This window comes from Malus domestica, chromosome 05 (genome assembly GCF_042453785.1).
Source record: "Malus domestica chromosome 05, GDT2T_hap1".
NCBI lineage: Eukaryota > Viridiplantae > Streptophyta > Magnoliopsida > Rosales > Rosaceae > Malus > Malus domestica.
Window position 1 is genome coordinate 33,566,921 of NC_091665.1, and position 20,149 is coordinate 33,587,069.

At 38.9% G+C, this 20,149-nt stretch overlaps 2 protein-coding genes and 1 non-coding gene across 3 annotated transcripts; 2 read left to right on the top strand and 1 right to left on the bottom strand.

Moving 5' to 3' along the window:
- The first annotated feature begins 380 nt into the window (after positions 1–380).
- On the top strand, positions 381–1,613 carry LOC108172971 (uncharacterized). The gene is made up of 3 exons (XM_017331263.1): positions 381–444; positions 531–814; positions 1,455–1,613. Exons 1-3 carry the CDS (start codon positions 381–383, stop codon positions 1,611–1,613), a joined length of 507 nt encoding a protein of 168 aa, XP_017186752.1.
- A 6,144-nt stretch (positions 1,614–7,757) lies between these two features.
- Positions 7,758–15,931, bottom strand: LOC139196219 (uncharacterized). Its single transcript, XM_070821890.1, has 3 exons — positions 15,580–15,931; positions 15,109–15,357; positions 7,758–8,320 (listed from the first exon to the last, which is right to left on the bottom strand). The coding sequence occupies exons 1-3, from the start codon at positions 15,929–15,931 to the stop codon at positions 7,758–7,760; spliced, it is 1,164 nt and encodes a 387-aa protein (XP_070677991.1).
- LOC114825298 (small nucleolar RNA R71) lies at positions 15,432–15,538 on the top strand. Its single transcript, XR_003773940.1, has one exon. It is a non-coding gene; the product is annotated as a small nucleolar RNA R71 (small nucleolar RNA).
- Positions 15,932–20,149: the final 4,218 nt, after the last annotated feature.

Here is a 20,149-nt window from a genome sequence, read left to right on the forward strand (position 1 = left end):
AGAAAGAATTTTAAGAGAGGTGCACGAAATTCCACCTTTGGCCAAATGTCCCGGAAACTCACAGCACCAACACCTTTGCTGATTGGTGGGACACATACATCCAAGAATTCTTTAGCACACCGATCGAGGATGTTGTCAAAATTCTTTTCAACAATCGTCCAAGGAAAGCTCCTGCCCTAAAATCTAAAGAAATGACCCAAGGCATACGTCTTTATTTATTTCTATTTCTTGCCCAAAACTATCAACCTAACTTAAATTCATTTTTAGTAGGTTATCCACTAAAGCGGGCCTACACGACCTCGACGGTTGTAGCAAAAAAGAAGCTTGCTCCCCCAAAGAAGGCTACAACTCTCCAAGTTCCTGCAGCTTCTCGTACTCCAATGGCGGCCACTACTGTGTCAGTAACACGGAATAAATGGCCTCGCCCAGAGATTGGGGTGGTTGGTAAGTTTTCCCCACTCCAAAAACGCATAAAAAGAAGGCAAAGAAGGGGGAGCGAGAGATTCTTGTGATCTCAAGTCAAACAACAGGGGCAACTGTTCTTAGTGTGTTTCTCCCTCCTCCTGTCGTTGATGTCTCGGTGAAAGGACCGCAAGATCATTCGATGGATCAACCGACTGAAGTTCACCCCACTATTCCGGTTGTGGTCGAACCAGTCGTTGTTCCATTGGTCGAGGGTCCTGCAATTCCAAGGTCGGTTGTTACTCTTGTGGTCGGCCCAGTAGCTGCTATTGTGAGGAAGGTGGCAACTTTGGCTGAGAAGAACCCTTCCCCAAGTCCAAAAAAGAAACCAATAATTGTTGTTGAAGAAGAGGTACGACCAGTTTGTTAGCAATTTTCCTCCTCTACCTTACTGGATGTCCTAATTAATGAACAACCTTTTTCTGTATAGGAGGACGAGAGCGAAGAACCCCCAACTGGCCGAGCTGCCACCCACCATTCCTCAGCCGGTAATCGAAATGGCTGGCCAAGTCAACCCTTTTGCTATCGAAGTAAATGCAAGACATGAAGCAGTTTCTTCTGTCGAAATGGAAGCGACGGTAGAAACGCCGATTCATCCCTAAGATCAAAATCTCGGCATTTCTTTACAGGAGGTTACTTCGGCCTTCGTAAGAACCTTCATTATCCTTTTATTAGCTTTCTGGTTTAGAATTCTAAACCAAAAAAATATTAAATGTCAAGTGCCCAATTACTCGTTTCATCGAAAATTCTATACGCCGAAGGGTGTCATCTATATTTCATGGCCACCTCAGTAGCCGTCGAACATAGATAACCTTAATCAGCAGCGTGAATTAAAAAGTAGTCTTAAACACTGGGCTCGGCCATTAAGCTCTCTAGGTTCGAGCAATGAAACAGGGGACATGGCCGAAGTCTTCTATTAGCAGGTCTAAAACAAATTCTCTCTACTATCTTCTTCACGATTTTCCTTTTTTCTAAAATCTTTTCATGTGCAGCCTTCATGGGAAGTCGAGCTCGATGCTCTCCTCTCGAGTACTTCTAGAGTAGCCGGGCCTTTTGTCGCATCGACCGAACCTTCTGCGATTGCTACCGAATCCAATGTCTCCGCCAAGTTGCAGGAACTCCTATCCTTTTCGGCCTCTCAAGTCCTTTAGTGTAAAGGCCTTGACTTTGTAGGAGAGTGCCTAAACGATCTTGTAGCCTGTGGCTTGCTAAGCACCGAAAGTGTCGTCCACTTATCCGATATCCTAGAGTGGACCCGGCAACACTTTACTGCTTTTGAAAGGGCTCTCTCGGCTGAGGATGACCTAAAGGTTGCAAAGGTTGCTCATGAAGCCAGTCGACCGGAAGTTGATGTCGTAAAAGAAAAGAAAACGCGGCTAGCCGACCTTGATCATCAAATTGCCGAACTTCAATGTGAAGTTGCCAAACTTCAACTGCAAAGGTCGACTGTTACTTCAGAACTCGAAAAGGATTTTGAAGTGAATATGGCTCGACTAACAGACTTCGCAGCTGGCGCAAAGCAGATACATCAACTTCAGCTTAATAAAAGAACAAGACAGGCCGAAATCACAATGGGTGAAGTAAGGTGGTTGGAATTAAAAACCACTCTTGAAGCCTCCCTTCCCTCGACCCCTTAAGATTTTGATTTTAGTAATAAATTGTTGGAATTATGTGTAACTTCACTTGTACACCCTTTTGCAAAATTAATGAAATGAACTTTTTATTCTCACATCTCCCAAGTGACTGGATAATAATACTTTAAAAATTTCCCATTGATTGGTAGTTTATGAATTAGATCTGTTCGGTTTTTCATATGGTATGCCCCATTTGCCAAGAACTTTGTGGACGATGAATGGTCCTTCCCAATTCAACGACCATTTTTCGAATCTGAGGTCCTTAATTCCTATTGGTAGCATAGTTTGCCAAATTAGCTCCCTTTCGCTGAATGTTTTTTGTTTGACCTGTCATTTATAAGCTCATTAGGCGATATTTTTCTATGCTACCAATAAATTGTAAGCATCAAGCCAAGCTTCCTCTAAATCCTCTAAATCTTGCCTCATGGCCTAATTATATTCGGCACTACTCAAACTGCTTTGCTCGACTACTCGTAACGAGTTTATACTTAGTTCGACAAGTAGCATCGCGTCGTGCCCGTAGGTCAACGCATATAGGTCGTCCCCGTTGTTGATCGGAGTGAAGTTCGATATGCCCATAAAGCCTCGTTTAACTTCAAATGCCACATGCCTGGCTTTTCTTTTATCATTTTTTTCGAGAATGCCGATCAAAACTTTATTACTTGCTTTGGCCTGTCTATTTGCTTGTGGGTCATACGACGTGGATTGTTCGAGTCAGATTCTCAAGTTCGCCGTATATTCTTTGAACCTATCGGCTGTGAAGATTGTGCTGTTGTCAGTTATGATCGATTCTGGTACAACGAATCTTGTTACAATATTTTCCTCCATGAAAATACAAACCTCTCTCGAGGTTAACTTGGTTTATGACTTTGCCTCGACCTATTTGGTGAAATAATCAATTGCTACGAGTATCCATGCATGCTTTGCTGATTCAGAAAATGACGTAACTTTACTGATTACATCCATGGCCCATCCTTTGAACGGCCAAGGTTTGGTGACCGAGAAGTAATTCGGCCAGGACTTTTTATATAGGCCCATGAATTTGACATTCTACACATCCTTGTGCATACTCGATACAATCCTTCAATATACTCAGCCATAAATAGCCGTGTCGGCGAAGCAGCCAACACGTCTTGCATCCAGATTGATGAGCCCCACAAATTCCTTCGTGTACTTCTGCGATTGCTTAGGCAGCCTCCTGTAGGCTGAAGCATAATAACAATAAACCATCCTCACCTTTCTAGTACAACTCATTCTGATACAACACATAATTTGTGGCATGGAGCCTTGTCCTACGGTCGTGTTTGTCACTGAGGTTATCGAGATATCGCATGATTGACATTCTCCAGTCATCTGGTAATGTCTCGACAACACACACATCTACAGGATCTCCTCATTCTAACAATGAAGGTAAGGACATCACTCGTGTACGGATCACGTGGTCGTGTTAGAGAACTTGTTGATTAACAAGGCCAGGTGCGATTGTCGTACTACAGGTATCAATCGGCCTAACATGCCCCCCATGAGTTGTGCTCCGAAGGCTATTTGAGCCAGTTCGTCTGCGCCGATGTTTCGAACGCGGGATATGTGTTTGAACATGATACCGTCGAACGACTCAGCCAAATAGCTGGAAACCATGTGATAAGGCGCCAGAGTATAACTCATGCAATGACAAGTTGCATTGAGTTGGTTAATCACAAGTTTCGAATCCCCGAGGACGAGTAGGCGGGCTGCCTGATGAACAAATTATATTTCTCTCAAGTGCACGAATTGATATGATAGTATAGCAAGCAAGTGTCGTACCCACAGGGATTTGTAAAGTCACCTAACTAAATCCAATTTTGTAGTACCCACTAGAATTAAAATAACGAAAACAACTAAACTACAAAATTCAAATAATTAACCAAAGAGAAGTTGATCAAGTAATCTTAAGTGTAGTAAATTAAAGAGAATTTATGTAAATAATTTTTGAAAACAATGGTTGAAACACTAGGTATCCTACTTCACCATATCAATCCAATTCTATGTCATTAGATAACTTAGCAAGAACAATTGAATTCAGGTTCTAGGGTTCGTTCTCTCTTTATTATGATTATCCATTAGGCGTCTGGGTGTAACCAAGTATTCTTAATCATCAACTTAACCATGGTGTCTAGTCTAAGTCAATAATAAAAAATCCATTAAGTGCAAGAAGAACAAAGAAAACCAAAAAGTGTCTTAGCATGGGGTCTGCATCAACAACAATTCATTCATCCAAGAGAGCTATCTCAAGGCTAACCATATGGCGTCTACTATAATGTTGTCTCATACATCTAAAAATTCATATTAAAGGTAGCTAATCAATAACATGAACATAAATAATGATTTAAGCACAATGAATGAAACTAGAAACCCTGAATTGATAAAAGAATAAAGTTAACTAAGACATAGAATTATCATGAAGGCTACATCGGATCCCTAACAAAGAATTAGTTCATCACGACCATCAAATTATAATAAGACATAATTATCACAATCATGATCACCAAGTCTGAAAAGATGTAAAAGAAAACAAAGGAGAACCCCCTCGGCGTTGGCGTCTTCCTTAGGTCAATTTGCTAAAACCGTATGATGAACTGCATTCCTCCCCCTTTCCACGTTGCTGCCCTCTCTTCACGTTCCTCATTTTTCTTCTTCTTTTTACAATCATCCAAGGAATATATAGTTAGGTTTAGGTTAGGCTTTGCTTTGCCGCAATTGTTGAATGCCAGCCCAAACAAGAATCCCAACATGTTTCCTGATTCACATTGGACTCCACTTCCGCGTAGAATTCCTGAACTGACCATCTCGTACTAAAACAGGTATAACTTCTTCTCGAAGCATCCAAATCATGATCTGTAAAATTCTACCAAAACTAGACATCCAGAGATTTCCATACATATGTGACACAACACCCAGTTCATCCTGATGAATTTTTGAAGTCCCAACGAAAATGACAGTTCTGCGCAGCACCTTCTAGCTCCAGTTATAATTTTCACACAGCAGCCATTAAATTGTGGATTGAACAATTTAACATTTCATGATTGTTGGAATGCTTCTTGACTTCAATTGTTCTCAATTTTGATCCTTTTTAGTCTTGAAATCACCAAAAGACTCCAACGTCTTCTCTACAGTCCATTATCTACAAAATATGCACTGAACACATCAAACAACCAATTTCACAAGAAAACATAGCATAAAACTTAGGAAATATGGGCAATATAAATGTATAAATATTGTGTTATCACTGCCCTCAAGTCGTGAAGGACGTTGAGGCCGATAATAAGGGCTTCGTATTCGGCCTGATTATTTGTACAATCAAAATCAAGCTTGAGAGAAAAAAACCAGCAGTGTTGATCTGGGGATTGAATGACGATCCCAATATCAACCGAGGCTAAAGTATTGGAGCCATCAAAATACATCATCCAATAATTATCACGTGTTTCCACCATGCCGAGTTCGACGTCAGTGCCCCTGAAACCATATGGAGAAGGATGTTGAGCCAAGAAATCGGCTAGTGCTTGCCCTTTGACGGCTTTCTGTAGCACATATTGCAAACTAAATTTGGACAGTGCCATTGTCCATTTCCTAATTCGGCCTTTGACCATTGGTTGAGTGAGCATATACCGAATAACATTGGTCTGGGTGATGACCTGAGTGACGGAATGGAGCATGTAATGCCGGAGTTTAGACGCAGCAAAAAACAAAGCTAGGCAAAGTTTTTCTACGGCTGAATAATTGATTTCAGGTGAGTTAAGATTCCGACTGAATAAAAGATGGCCTGTTCACGTCCGACATCGTTGTCTTGTGCAAGGAGGCAACCGATGAACTCCTCGACCGCCAAAATGTATAACTTAAGAGGTTTACCACGCCGAGGTGGTACAAGGACGGGTGGGGTTGTAAGGGAAACCTTGATTTGTGTGAAAGTCGCTTCATGTTCTTCACGCCACTTGAACTTGTCCGAATCCTTGAGTTTGAAAAGCGTAGAGAACGCCTTCATTTTTCCTGCTGAATTAGCTATGAAACGGCGGAGAAAATTTATCTTGCCGAGTAAAGATTGGAGTTTCTTTTTGGTTGTTGGGGGTGGAGCGTCAATGATTGCGCGAGCCTTATTTCTGTCCACCTCGATACTGCGATGGTATACAAGACAAGCCAAGAAGTTATCGGCTGATACACCGAGGGCGCACTTGGCTGGGTTCATTTTGAGATTATGTTGGCGCATACGAAGGAAAGCTTGCTGAAGATCACCTAGATACGTTCAGCGGCTCTTCGATTTAACTACTACATCATCAATATATACTTATATGATCGTACCAATCAGGTCATGAAAGATGGTGTTCATAGCGCGTTGGTATATGGTACCAGCATTTTTAAGGCCGAATGGCATGACTACCCACTCGTAGGTCCTAAGTGCCCCTAGGCAACGAAAAGCAGTTTTGTGAACATTGGCTTTGGCGATAAAGATCTGGTTGTAGCCAACATGGCCGTCCATGAAGGACAATATTTCATGATTGGCGACAATGTCAATTAACAAATTTGAGATTGGCATCAGATATTCATCTTTGGGCGTTGCCAAATTCAAATTATGAAAATCGATGTAAATGCATAGAACACTGCTTTTCTTAAATACTGGTATGATATTCGCCAAACATTCGATGTATCGAGTGGTTCGAATAAACCCGGCTTTTAAAAGTCGAACTAGTTCATCTTTTATGTCGAGTTGTACTTTAGTCGAGAATCACTGAGAGGGTTGGCGAAAAGGCTTACAACCAACTTTAATGCGTAATTCATGCTCGAAAAGGGTTCAATCTAAACCAGGCATCTCATGGTAACTCCAAGAAAAATAATGTTTAAACTCGTTGAGTAATTTACAAAGTTCTGTTTTCATAGATTGGGATAGCAACGCATTAATAAATAACGGCTAAGGGTCATCGGCCGTTCCAACAGTTATTTCCTCTAGTGGGTCTTTGACTTAGGGCTGACTGTCTTCGAGCTCAGTCGGGGTAGCTTGGACTTTGTTAGGGAAATGACGAGACCATTATCTCATTCGGCGAGCAACTCCACGAGGTTTACGCCTGAATTCAGTTGTTTGGAAATAGTATACCAGTGGACCAGCAGTCGTTCCATGGTAGATGAAACCGCGACCCGTCGTTCGACCTATTTGGTGTTAGACATCAGCATCAGTAATGAGGTTAGCCAAGCCGAGTCTCGTTGAATCCTGGTGAACAGTCTCGACGCCAACCTCGATGGCTTTCTGAACTAAAATCCAAGTCGACCGTCCTTCATCGTTAAAACCGTGCAAGGTGATGTAGCCGACGTGGTTGTCATAATAACGTGCTTAGATTATGTTAGCTTTGAATAGATGATCGTTGGCTAGATAAACTACGACCGATTTGCCATCCTAGAAAATAAAGACTTGATATAAAGATGAAGGAATACAGCTTGTTTGATAGATACAGTCCCGACCGAGCAGTGCGCTATATTTGGTCTTTGAATCGACTATGAAGAATGCTGTCATGTGATTACGACCTAAGATATTTACTTCTAACGGAAGCACCCCCTTTGTCTGGGACTTGTCACCGAAAAAACTACTCATGGTGATCCCTGATGGAATAAGTTCGTCGTTAGAGCGACGTAGTGCCTTCAGGATGGAGATGGGTATGATATTGACCGTAACTCCGCAGTCGACGAAGATTTTGGAAACTGGATACCTTCGATGTAAGCTGTAACATACAATGACTTTAAATGATGAAGGTTGGCTGAAGAAGAACGGGGAAACAACTCCGCAAGAGCTGCTTTGAGTTTGTCTTCCTTTGTGGTCAGCTGATTCTCTTCAGTGGCCATGAAATTGACTTGTGGGGCTTCTTCGGCCACCACGTCCCTGTCCAAGAAAATTGGTTGGGATGCAGTTGGCTGAAACTCAACGGGTAAGACATGAACCATGCTGATTTCTATGTTGTTGAAGACCGAATGACCCATCGAGTCGTGATCTACTTCCAAATCTTCTGGCGACGTGTGTATAATGTTGGCTTGGTCTTTCTTGGCTGGCGCTGGAGTATGTTCCTGCGATATGTCTACAGGAGCCTTCTCGATTTGTTCATTGGCCTTGGGATCGTTGAAAGGTGGAATTGGGTCTGTGACTTGTGTCGTGGTACGAGCTTGCTCTTGATATGTGATTCGGGCATTTTTGGTGTCGAGGTAAGCTTCTAATTGTACAACGCGTTATGTTTCATCGATCGAAAGGTCGAAAAGGAAGAGGACGAAAAAGACTTAGAAATGGCACCATAAATATTGGAGGTCATCGAGAAAGAATGGAAGTTCAACCACGTCAATATTAGTGTATGGATCTACATCAAAGCTGAGGACTCAAGCCTCACGTATATGCTGGAACCTAGCTTTCAAACCCGGGTCTGAAGTTTTTTGGATGATTCGTTCAGTATCTGGGCATGCTAGAATGAGGTCAATAGTATCTTGGCATGCTTTCAGAAAACCGTATAAGTCATTAGCTGAATGTTTTTTATGAAACTCCTGCTTGTACTTTAAAACGTCCCTGAGGAACGGTGGATGTAAATTTCGTCTGACTTTGATCAATGGTTCCTTTGTGGGTAATAGAGGAAGTTTGCTCTTGGCTTCCTTTCGAAAGTACTCGAGGATAACTTTTATTTCTCCGAGCCGAAGAAGGAGTTTGATCCACTTTTCGGGCTCTTCAATCATGGTTTCAAAGTTACAATCGACTACCTGTTTTCCTTGGAGCAATTCGGTCATAATCGTCGGAGGCTATCGTTCTTCTTCATTGTTGTCTATTTCCTTCAGCTGCCATTTGGGGGCTGAGGTATCTTGGGCTACTCATCGGCAAGCCATATAGTCTATTCTTTGCCATCGACGTTTCTATGATTTGGTTAGTGCATTGTATACACCTTTAGGGGAATTATAGGTATACCAACACTAATCATATGGCTCAGGAGGTCTAAAGGTGGGCTGGTTTACGGGTGAACTTGAACTACCAGAGCTGCGCGTATAATAATCTTCGTTATAAAATGACGCGTCGAAATCAAGGCGTCATCTTGCAGAAGATAGCTTAGTATCTTGGACCTGAGGACCAAGCCTATCAAAGACCTTATGACATTGGCCTATTCCAAGCACATGTTGAGGCTTCATTGCAGCTGTGAGCACTTGTTGTGGTATTCCTACATGACATAGTTTTTCTTTCAGCTCGACATTCGCTTTACACCGACTACATAGGATCATCGGTTCTTTAATTTCCTTGGTACTGGAACTTGACATTGATTCAACAGCAGCTGGCCCAGTTAAATCTTAGGTGGCTCGTTTGAGAATAAATCAATTTTCACTCGTGGCCGAGAGTTCTGTTTTAGGACAAACCGTATTGGGACGAACTCGGCCTTTCCCCTTCCTTTATCCCCAAGCAGACAAGCGTCTACCATGTTTATTGTTGCTGTTGGGAATGGGTCGGTGTCGACGCCCATTTTCTTTTCAGGGAACTTGAGTTTACCGTTGTCGATCCAGCTTTGGATGGCATCTCGAAACACGACGCAGTTGTTCGTTGTATGATTGTCGAGTTGTGGTATTTGCAATAAATTTTCCCTTTTAAGTTGTCGACCTTGGGAATATTATGTCCCGGCGGAAGCTTGTCAATTTTCGAACTCAGTAATTGGTTAAAGATGGCATCGACCTTCGTTATGTCGAAGGTATAAACCTTCGATGTTTTAACGACTGTTTCTACACTAGTTGAGCAGGTCTTGACATCTTTGGAGTTGGCATGTGCCAATGCCTTGCATACATAAGGCTTATTAAACACTATCTTGGCCGCATCTATGTTGACACATTGAGGTTCTTCAACTTCGACTGATGCATAACTGACTGCAGGGTTCTTATAGATCGTCCATCGAGATGAGGGCTTCAAGATCTTTTCTTCTCGAAGTAGATAATCATATTGTTCAACGTGTTGAGCCAACTCATACATATCTAGAAAGTTTTCCCTCAGGAATTTCTTTTTGTATTCCATGTCTAGCCCATTCAAGGCGAGCTTGACAAATTTGACTTAAGGGATAAGTACTCGGCACTGGTTTCTGGCCGATTTAATCCTTGTAAGATAATCCATTGGTGACTCATCAGATGCTTGAGCCATCTTGGCCAATGAAGAAACTGACATTTCTATTCCCGATCGATAGAATTGCTCATGGAATTTTTCGACTAGTTCCTCCCAACTCTAGATGGAGTTAGGTAGAAGGTTGATGTACCATGCGAATACTGAGCCTGTCAATGAGAAGTTGAATAGTCATAGTTTATGGAAGTCGCTATTAACATCTTTGCATTGCGCAGTGAACCGAGCTACATGTTCTAATTAAGACATGGACGATTCTCCAGCAAAAAGGCTGAAGTCTGGGATTTTAAAGCCTTTATGATATTCGATTTTTTCTACATAAGCTGGGTATGGATTGATGAATTTTGGGAACTTCGACCCCTTTTTCAGGGCCGAATCGATCATTCTTTGGACCTCAACCATATCGACGGATGCCGTTTCTGCTCCTCGGTCAAATTCATCCTCCTTGCTGCTTGATCCACTTCTTTTTTCCATATCAATCATTTTGAGCCGAGCAGATCCTGTCTAGGCCGGTAATGCCAGTATTGGATTGTTCTTTGGAATAGCTTGTCTAGATTAATCAGTATGTCCAATATTCTGGGTATTACTACCCAGGACCTTGAGCAATCTAGTGTGCATGGCGCTATAACCACAAACTTCTTCGAGTATCCCTTTTATTTATTGGCTAAACATTTGCTCAAACTGCCGAGATTTCTCATTAAGATGTCTTCAGAAAAACGACCTAGTTGGTGGATCAGATGCTTCACCACCGTCCTCGTCACAATCCTTTACTATTCATTCGACAAAAATTCCTTTTGTCACTCTGGCGGTGATCTCCGCATCATGAGCCTGTCTGCTGAGACTGACTTCTTTTTCTCGGCGTGTCGCACTTGTGGCTTCAGGTGTGATGGCAACAGGAGGATTATGTGTCTGTGACAAACCATCATGATCTAGGTTTGGACCATCGGTGGAATGTTAGTCATGGACTTTCCCATGACTGTTTTCCTTTTAGCCGATCGTGTCTCAATAGTCATGAACTTCGTACTTTTAGCACTGGGTCCCATCGAGAGTGCCAAAATGTTCACCCTAAAAACTACCAAACCTACATGGCATGCATGCCGAGTAATCAATAAGCTAATTACATCCTTCGTTGTGTGTGGGGCGTGCCAACTCGTCGGTTTCGCGTAGAGCGAAAGTTTGCACAGGGTAGTTTGTGTGTTGAATTGGAAAAAGCTGGAATGATTCACACCATTTCCTATTTATAGCAATCTCTCATAGCCGAGCTAGAACCACTCTTAGATTAGGATTCCTCAACCTAATCTAACTAGGACTTGGCCAATTCTAATTCAACTGGGACTTTGAACCCACCTTTTAAACGAGCCAAATTCACTTCCCGAGTCCCAGTGTCTCTAGGAATCCTTATCATACCAGGTCTCGACTACTTCACCTTTATCCGAAACAAACCTCTTCATAACAGGATTCGGCCAACCTTGATAAGGCCGGCCCATGACAAGATTCTAAACAAACACCTTTGGGCTGAGGATATTTATGAGCTCGGCCCAAAATAACATTTGGGGTCCAAACAGGTACATTTGGATTGCTAGTACATTTTGTGTCTTTGCACATTTATAATCTAAACATACCAAATGTCGATACGTTTATTTTCTAATGTACCATAAGTTTTAAATACATTTTTTTTATATAAATATACGCAAAATGTTAACAAATAAATGAAGTTTTCTAAAACAAGTATTAATGATTTTTTGATGAAGGAGAGACTAATTAAATATAATAACAAAAATAAAAAGTTATCTCATTTTTAGTGATAATAACGAATTAGTTAAGTTAATTTTTTTAATAGAAAAAGCCACGAATTTAAAATTCCTAAATTGTATGAAATTAGTTGTTACCTACTTAAGTGGATATATCCCAGAAGTTTGGATCTTAACATTGCACTGCAATTTGCTCTGAAATTAAAAAAATAAAGAGCTGGTTTTGTTTGCTCATGTGAAATTTTTAGAATTAAAGTTAAATTTCAACGTGTATACTCCACTTTTGGCTTTGTGAGTAAAATAACGATAATATAACTGGATGCTGGAACCTTCTCATCTCTGCTAATCTAAAATTAATTAATTAATCATGTTGATACACAAAATCAATAAGAACTTTGGTATAACAGAAAGTGTCAAGTTTGTGACCTTCGCTATATTGCTCCGGTCACTAGTGTTGATAAATATGTAAATGGATAGAGACAGGAAAACAAATACAAGATGTACGTGGTTCACCTAAATTGGCTACGTCTACGGAGTAGAGGAGTTCTCATTAATTGTGAAGAGTTTACACAAGTACATAGGTTCAATCTCTCCTTTAGTGAGTACTAGTGAATGATTTAGTACAAATGACATTAGGAAATATTGTGGGAAAATGATTTCCTTTAATAAAAGAGAGTTTCTAGCTTTGTTCTGACATTGACACGTGTCGTGTTGTGATTGACCTCTGATGTTGACATGTGTCGCGCTATAATTGGCCTCTGATGTCGACATGTGTCGCGCTGTGATTAGCCTCCTGGTTGGAGGGAAACTCTTGTGGATCCTTGATGGTATAACATTGACCGGTGCTTAGTAGTTTCGGGATTGGTCAAGTATGGTACAAACAAATCACTTGATACTTTTTTTACGATTAAAAGGAAACAACTGGTGGCAAGTCACGGTTATTCACTTTTTTCGAATCCGGAGAGGTTATGGGGAATTTCACCATACCCGTGGCCATAATCAAAGCAGACTCACCAGTTCAAAGCATCGAACCTAAGACTTCACACATTTTTTTGTTTATTAGAGAGTCGCAGTCCACTTGCTATAGATTAACTAATGTCTTTTTTTATAGGCAAAGTACGTACCAAACATATGTATAAAGGTTTCTCTGAAAAAAAAAAAAAAAAAACATATATATATGGTCAATGGGAAGCAATGGAAGTGGCCCCACGTGATGAGAGGAGGATTATCTTCCCTCTTAAGCTTTCTCTCATTTTCTCTTCTCTTACTTGAAGTCACGTTGATATTTTATATTTATTTTTTTACGAAAACAATAAGATAAAATGAGAGAAAGCTCTCTGTAACCACACATTTTATATTCATTCTTTTACGAAATCAAATGAGTGGTTACAGAATTGCTCATTTGTTTAGCTAATTTAAATCTAAATTATTCTTTTGTTTCATTTTACAAAGAAAAGTTATTTTGTTTTGCTCAATTGTATTCCCAAGATTTTACAGAGCAAGACCTATCAACACTTGTAGATCAACTTGACATTTATATTCGTTCTATGTGTTTGAAAAGTAATTCTTCTCAGTTGCAAAGGATTAATGATTTTGCTTAAAAACGGTGAAAAAGGATTCCATCTAGTATTTCAATATGTATATTTACTTATCGATTTGGGTTTGGTTTTACCAGTTGCAATTGCTTCAGGAGAGAGAGCATTTTCTGCCATAAATATCATTAAAAGTTAATTCCGCAACAAAATGGGGGATCAATGGTTAAGTGGTAGCTTATGGGGGATCAATGGTTAAGTGGTAGCTTAGTTATTTACATTGAGAAATATATTTTTCTTGTATTGGTAAAATCATTTTTCTTAGGCATCTTAAGACAAAATAGTCTCTTAAATTGGCATAACTCCACACTTTGGTCCTTGGGATTGGAAATCGATAAAAAGTGGTCCTTGAGTTTGCCTATCATCAATCATTTTGTTCATTCCGTGAAAAATCTCTTTTAAATAAGGACCAAATGGACAAAAATACACTCAATTTAATAAACAATGATTCAAAATGATTTGATAAAACTTGATGGTATTTTTGTCATTTTGTCTTATTTGATAGAGAGTTTGTGTGAAAGGACCAAATGATTGATAGTGGACAAACTCATGGACCACTTCTATTGAATTTAAATGCCATGAACTAAAATAAAGAGTTATGTCAATCTCATGAACCATTTTAACTAAAAAGCTTTTTTCTTATACGTGCATTTTTTATTTATCTTCTTATATTCATATTTGATTTATTCAATTCAAAATTCAAAATTAAACAAGCATGCATAAGAAGAGAAAATCAGCGAGAGCGAAATAAATTTCTTTCTTTTATGTGTTTTTGTATTTGTTTTTTGTGAAAAGGTTAAGGTATCCTTCAACCTAGAACTCTGACCAACAAAATGGCACCACTGGGGTGTAGCCATGTAGGTCCAGGATTCTTTGGGCGTTTACATATTGGATTTAGTTTTACTAGAAAAAAATTAAGTGCCAATTAGTAGGGCCATGTGGCAATTGCATGTGTTGACTTTAAAAACTATCTAGCCTATGTGGGGCGTAGACCAAGTAATTAATAAGCTAACTATGTCATTTGATTGAATATGGAGCATGCCAACTCGTCGGTCTAGTTTAGCCGAAGAGTAAAATATGTTTTGGTGTGGCATTGGGGGCGCTACTAACTTTTGCGTCTAGCAATTGTGGCCGAGGAATGAACTCGTCTCAGCCTTTTGGGTTCTAGAGCCTGAAGACAAGGTTGCTAGTCTCTTTGAAGTTCACGAATCATCGGCGTCGGGTTTAGCCTCAGTAATTATATTTGTGAGAATATAACTGGTACTAGACTATATGGACGCAAATACTCGAAAGAGATAAATGCCTTGATTGTAAAGGTATCTAAGTTAAAGCTTCTTCCCAAGAAGGTTTCTTGGGTTCTATAGGCGCTGCTCCTTGTTGACATGGCTTGGATCCTTGGTGAAAATTATTCTTCCAAGCTAAATTAGGATGATCTCTCCTCCCAGGATTATAAGTATTTGAGAAGGGGTCATTTCGTTGATGGTTAAACATATTGACTTGATTAGCCGCTTCAACTTCTGGACAAGTACCACTTTGAGGACAAAGATGAGTAGGATGGGTCTGAGTAGCGCAAATCCCACACGGTTCTGCATTCCTTGAAAACATATTCACCACAGCATCCAATTTCCTTGATAATGCAGCCACCTCATTAGATGAACTTACTTCATATGCCGAATTTCGAGTTAACTCTCTACTATCCCATTGAGATGAATTTGCAACAACATTCTCAATGATAGTAGTAGCTTGCTCTGGTTCTTTTCCCAATATATTGCCAGCAACTGCAGCATCCAATCTATGTCGGCATTCATCACTCAAGTGTTGGTAGAAGTATAAAATTAGTTGTCATGGTAAAAACTGACGGTGTGGACAACTAATTATCAAAGCTTTAAATCTCTACCAGGCTTGAAAAAGTGGTTCTCCCTTGTTCTGCCTAAAGTGAAATATGTGATCCCTCAACCTCTGAGTCCTAAATTGAGTGTAAAACTTTTGAATGAACTTACTAGAAAGTTGAGTCCAAGAGGTAATTGATCTCGCTGGCAGAGTTTTGAACCAGGTTCTAGCATCTCCCATGAGAGAAAACGGGAAAAGCTTTAGGCGAATGAACTCATCGGAGACGCCTTTAATATTATGTGTCCCACAGATATCCAGAAAATTATCTACATGTTCACTAGCATCTTGATTCTCATCCCCAGAAAACTTGGGCAACATGTTAATAAAATAATCTTTGATCTCATAAGAAGAAGTAGCATCAAGTTCAGGATAAACTATGCATGATTGTCGTGAAGAAAATTGCGGAATAGAGAAATCTTGAATGGTTCGAGGTGCACCATCGTTATTGCCGTTCGCAACCATCTCTTCTTGTTCTTGCTCCTCCTTTGCCTTCTCTTCTCTTTGTTCCTTGCGAATTTGCCTAAGCTTTCATTCAATCTCTGGTTCGAATCTTACAAGCTACCCTTCTGAGGAATGAGTATCGATCATTCACCTACAAAGTACCAAGGACTGATTTCAGTAATATGCTTGCAGAGGTGTCTCAAAGAATCTGATGATGGGTAATTGTAGAAACAGAATTCCAATTGGAAGACTAAAAGACTCGGGGGTATAGGAAAACTAAAAGCCAAAAGAAGAAAGTATCTACTGGACAATGATAACCAAACACTAATAGTCAAACAAGGAAAAATCTAATGACAATTAAAAATTTATGCAATCAGAGATTTTTATTTTTTATTTTATTTTTCGGAATATGAAAACAAAAACAAGATAACGAACAGAAACAGAGGTAAAAATAAACTAAAAGAAAAAAATTTTAAAAAAATTAATTAAGTAAAGTGTAATCAACAAGCCGAGTTGGGATTAAGGGGCAATCCCCGGCAACAGCGCCAAAAACTTGATGTATATTTAAACTAACCTAAATAATAGATTAATCTAAACCAAATTAAACTCGTAAGCGCACGAATCAATTGTAGAAATAAACGCAAATACGAGGTCGATCCCACATAGATTGCTTTTAATACCAATTCAACCAATTGATTACGTGAAACTTAACTTAACTAGGAAACGAATGATTGATTAATTGATTATGAAAAAATAATTAAAACTTCAACTTCAAATTAGACTAAGAATACGAATAACGAAAACACGCAACAAATGAAAGTTTAAAAGAAATTAATGTGATGAAAGCCTAAGGTCATGAATCCACCAATAACAATGGCATGTAATCAGACAATAATCAACAAGATACTTCGGAAATAATCATGTCATGGCTTCATCATAAACCTTAGAAAAATAGTTTAGTTACACATAGTCATAATAAAAATCACAAAAGAAATCATGGAAAAAGATAAAACCCCGGAAAAAATGGTAAGAACACGCTAAACGGCCCTCCTTCACTTTGGACGAATTTTCTTGTGTGTATTTCGTTCCCCTCTCAAGATAGCCTTTGGTACTCTATTTATTCCAATAAAATCCTAAAAAGTCTGATAAAAACTATCCTAAAGGAAAACAAACTCCAAAGTAATTAATGAAACAAACTAGGAAAGAGTCCTTCTTGACTTGGGAAACACGGCATCTGTCTTGCACGCCAGATTTGGGGTCGATTTATCTCCTGGAAAATTCTGTAAAAATATGGGAAATGTAGCTTGATCTCTTATCTTTTCAAGCATATGTCTCACGCCACTAGGAAAAATCGGGAAAGCCTTCAAATCTTCATTATCCCACAGCTGCGCAGCTCTGACGGGAAAGTTACTTATGCGGGATTGATTTGTAAAATTGGAACGTTTGACTCCATGAAAAATTACGAAATTTGGACACAATGATCTTCCACCTCTTAGCTTCCTTCTACAATTGGCCTTGCATCAAAAATCCACCGGAAAGTCGAATTATCATCAAAAACGTCTTGCATGCGCAGATTGGCTGAAACAGAGAAAATGAAAGTAATAAGGTTCTTTTAAGACCAATTCCTTAACAAAACTTAGGGAGAATTAACCTGAAAATGTGATAAATAATGCACCTATCATTGGTCCACTCAGTACCTATAACATGTTCAAATTTCAGAAAAATTCAACAATGCGATCATCAATAGCAGATGTTTGAAACACCAACCCAGTTTTCAATTCTGCAAAAATCTGGACAGTCATCTTATGAGTGCCAAAACCCCATTTTAGCATTCATATAGAAATGATATTTTCACAAAAGTTATTCGTTATCCTCTCATCCACATCATACTAAAATTTCAGTCAGATCCAACAATTTGATCTTCCTATAATTGTCAAACACTACTGTTGATACATGACCATGATTAGAAAGAAAAAGGGAAGTGTAGTAAGTTAATATTTACTTTTTCCTTATCATTATTAATCTTGTTATTAATGTGACTGGTGCGGTATAATCGACCATCATACACCATATATATTGTAGTATGAATGGTACGGATTGATCACCCTCACCCTTACTTATGTTATATATATTTGTGAATGGTGCGACACTATCACCCTTCTTACAATAACAATTAGGGAAATTTTATTTGAACCCATATAACATCTTTCTACACCCAACTTATTCTTTACACCCATATAGTTTTTAATTAAATTATCAATATCTCTTTAAATCCAATTTTACTACCTAAACTACCCTCACAAACCTAATATAATATGCAAATTTATCTTTACACCCATTTTAAAATAAAAATCCAGAATCAGTGTTCTACAACTTGTTTTCCACAACTCGTTGATTGAGAGTGTAATGTCCATACATATATGGAGTCGTGTTTGATGAATTGGTCAAACAAGCAATCTGGAATCGGGAAGTTATGTGAGTAGACAAGATTAGATGAAGTAATTAACTCATATGTTACGATGTTTTTGTGCTTATTTGAGATTGAAATGTTAAACCAATATGCTTATTTCTCTTACAACAGAAATCGAGTTGGTTTTAATCCTTGTGTGCTTTATCTGAATTGCATTCCCGTTGTTTTTATCCCATCGCCGCTTCATAAACAAATGCAGTAGTGTTTTTCAAATGCTTTAATCTCAAGTTTTTACCTTGGTTTTAAGATTAGGTGTATTGGGTGGTGGAGTTGTAATCCATATTCTTAGGCATCACTTGGGTTTTAGCCACAGTAATTCAAATCTGCATGAATTATAGGACTCAAAATCATTTTATACATACACATACACTAGTAATAATAATTAACTTAGGCCCTCAGTTGTCATTGGAACCGGAGGTGGGTATATTGATTAGTGGGTTTATTGATAAATTTTAGTTTGATTTCTGGTTTCATCTTGTATTTGGTAATTATACAATAGGGTAAAACTGACCATTCACATTTTAAATTTAAGTTAGGTGTAGAGTGAGGTTATATGGGTTCAAATAAAATTTCTCTAACAATTATTGTCTTTAAGTTTTGATATTTATGTGAATAGTGCTGAATAAAATCCGTGTCACAATCATTACTTATCTAAAGCAATTTATGTGTACTTAATTTTTATGATGAGTATATATAGGATCTGAAGTTCCTTGATCTTTATCATATAAAAAGATTGGACCTGAAGTTCCACCATATAAAAAGATCGAACCTGAAGTTCCTTGATCCTCATCATAGATCGGACCTGAAGTTCCTTGATCAAAATAAAACCTAAAGTTTTGAATCAATTGAGAGAACAACAGTTCCTCAACTTAATTGAAATCACGGTCATAAGCACCTCAATCCACAGACTATTAAATGAGAACCAGAAGTTCCTTGATTCATGTAAATGAGAACCATAAACTCCTTAATCCATGTACAGATTAAGTATGAGCATGAATTCCAAAATGTGAACCTAAAGGTTCTAATGGTGTCGATATCGAGAATAAATTTCTAGTACATATGAATAATGTTTTGGCCTGAAGTTCAAAATATAAATAATGTTAATAACTTGAAGTTCTAACACTTTTGTGTGGACGTGTTTATATGGTATGAATTAAGCAAGTTTTGTCATAACTGAATTTCTTTCTTTCGGGAGTAAGAATATGGTGAACTTAGCAAAACTCGATGTTGTTACCATGGACATTTTATACAAGAGATAATTTCATGAATTCATAATGCCCGAGAATTCATGTGGAAGAATATGATATTAGAAAACATCTTTGCTTAAAAGCTCATTGAATCATATTCATGGAACCAGAAGTTTCCATCGTTTCTTCATTGATTCATATTAATGGAACCAAAAGTTTCCACAGTTTCCTATATCTAACAAACTGAACCAGAAGTTTCAGACATGTAAAAGACCATAACAGAGGGAACTTTTCTATACATACGCGTGCATACACATGAATTACAACTACAACAATAAAATAAAAAAAAGAACAAAAAAGGTGAGCTTTCGCAAAGGTTGCTCATGTGAAGCCTCCGTACTTGGCAGAACCCCAGAAGGGGGAGGCACCCGAAGATTGATCATGTGAAGCCTCAGTACTTGCGGAACTCCATAAGGTGGAGGCACCGGAGATTGATCATTTGAAGCCTCAGTACTTGGAAGAACTCCAAATAGTGGAGGCAATGGGTGCCTTCAGAATAAAGCCACAAACATCTGATGGTAC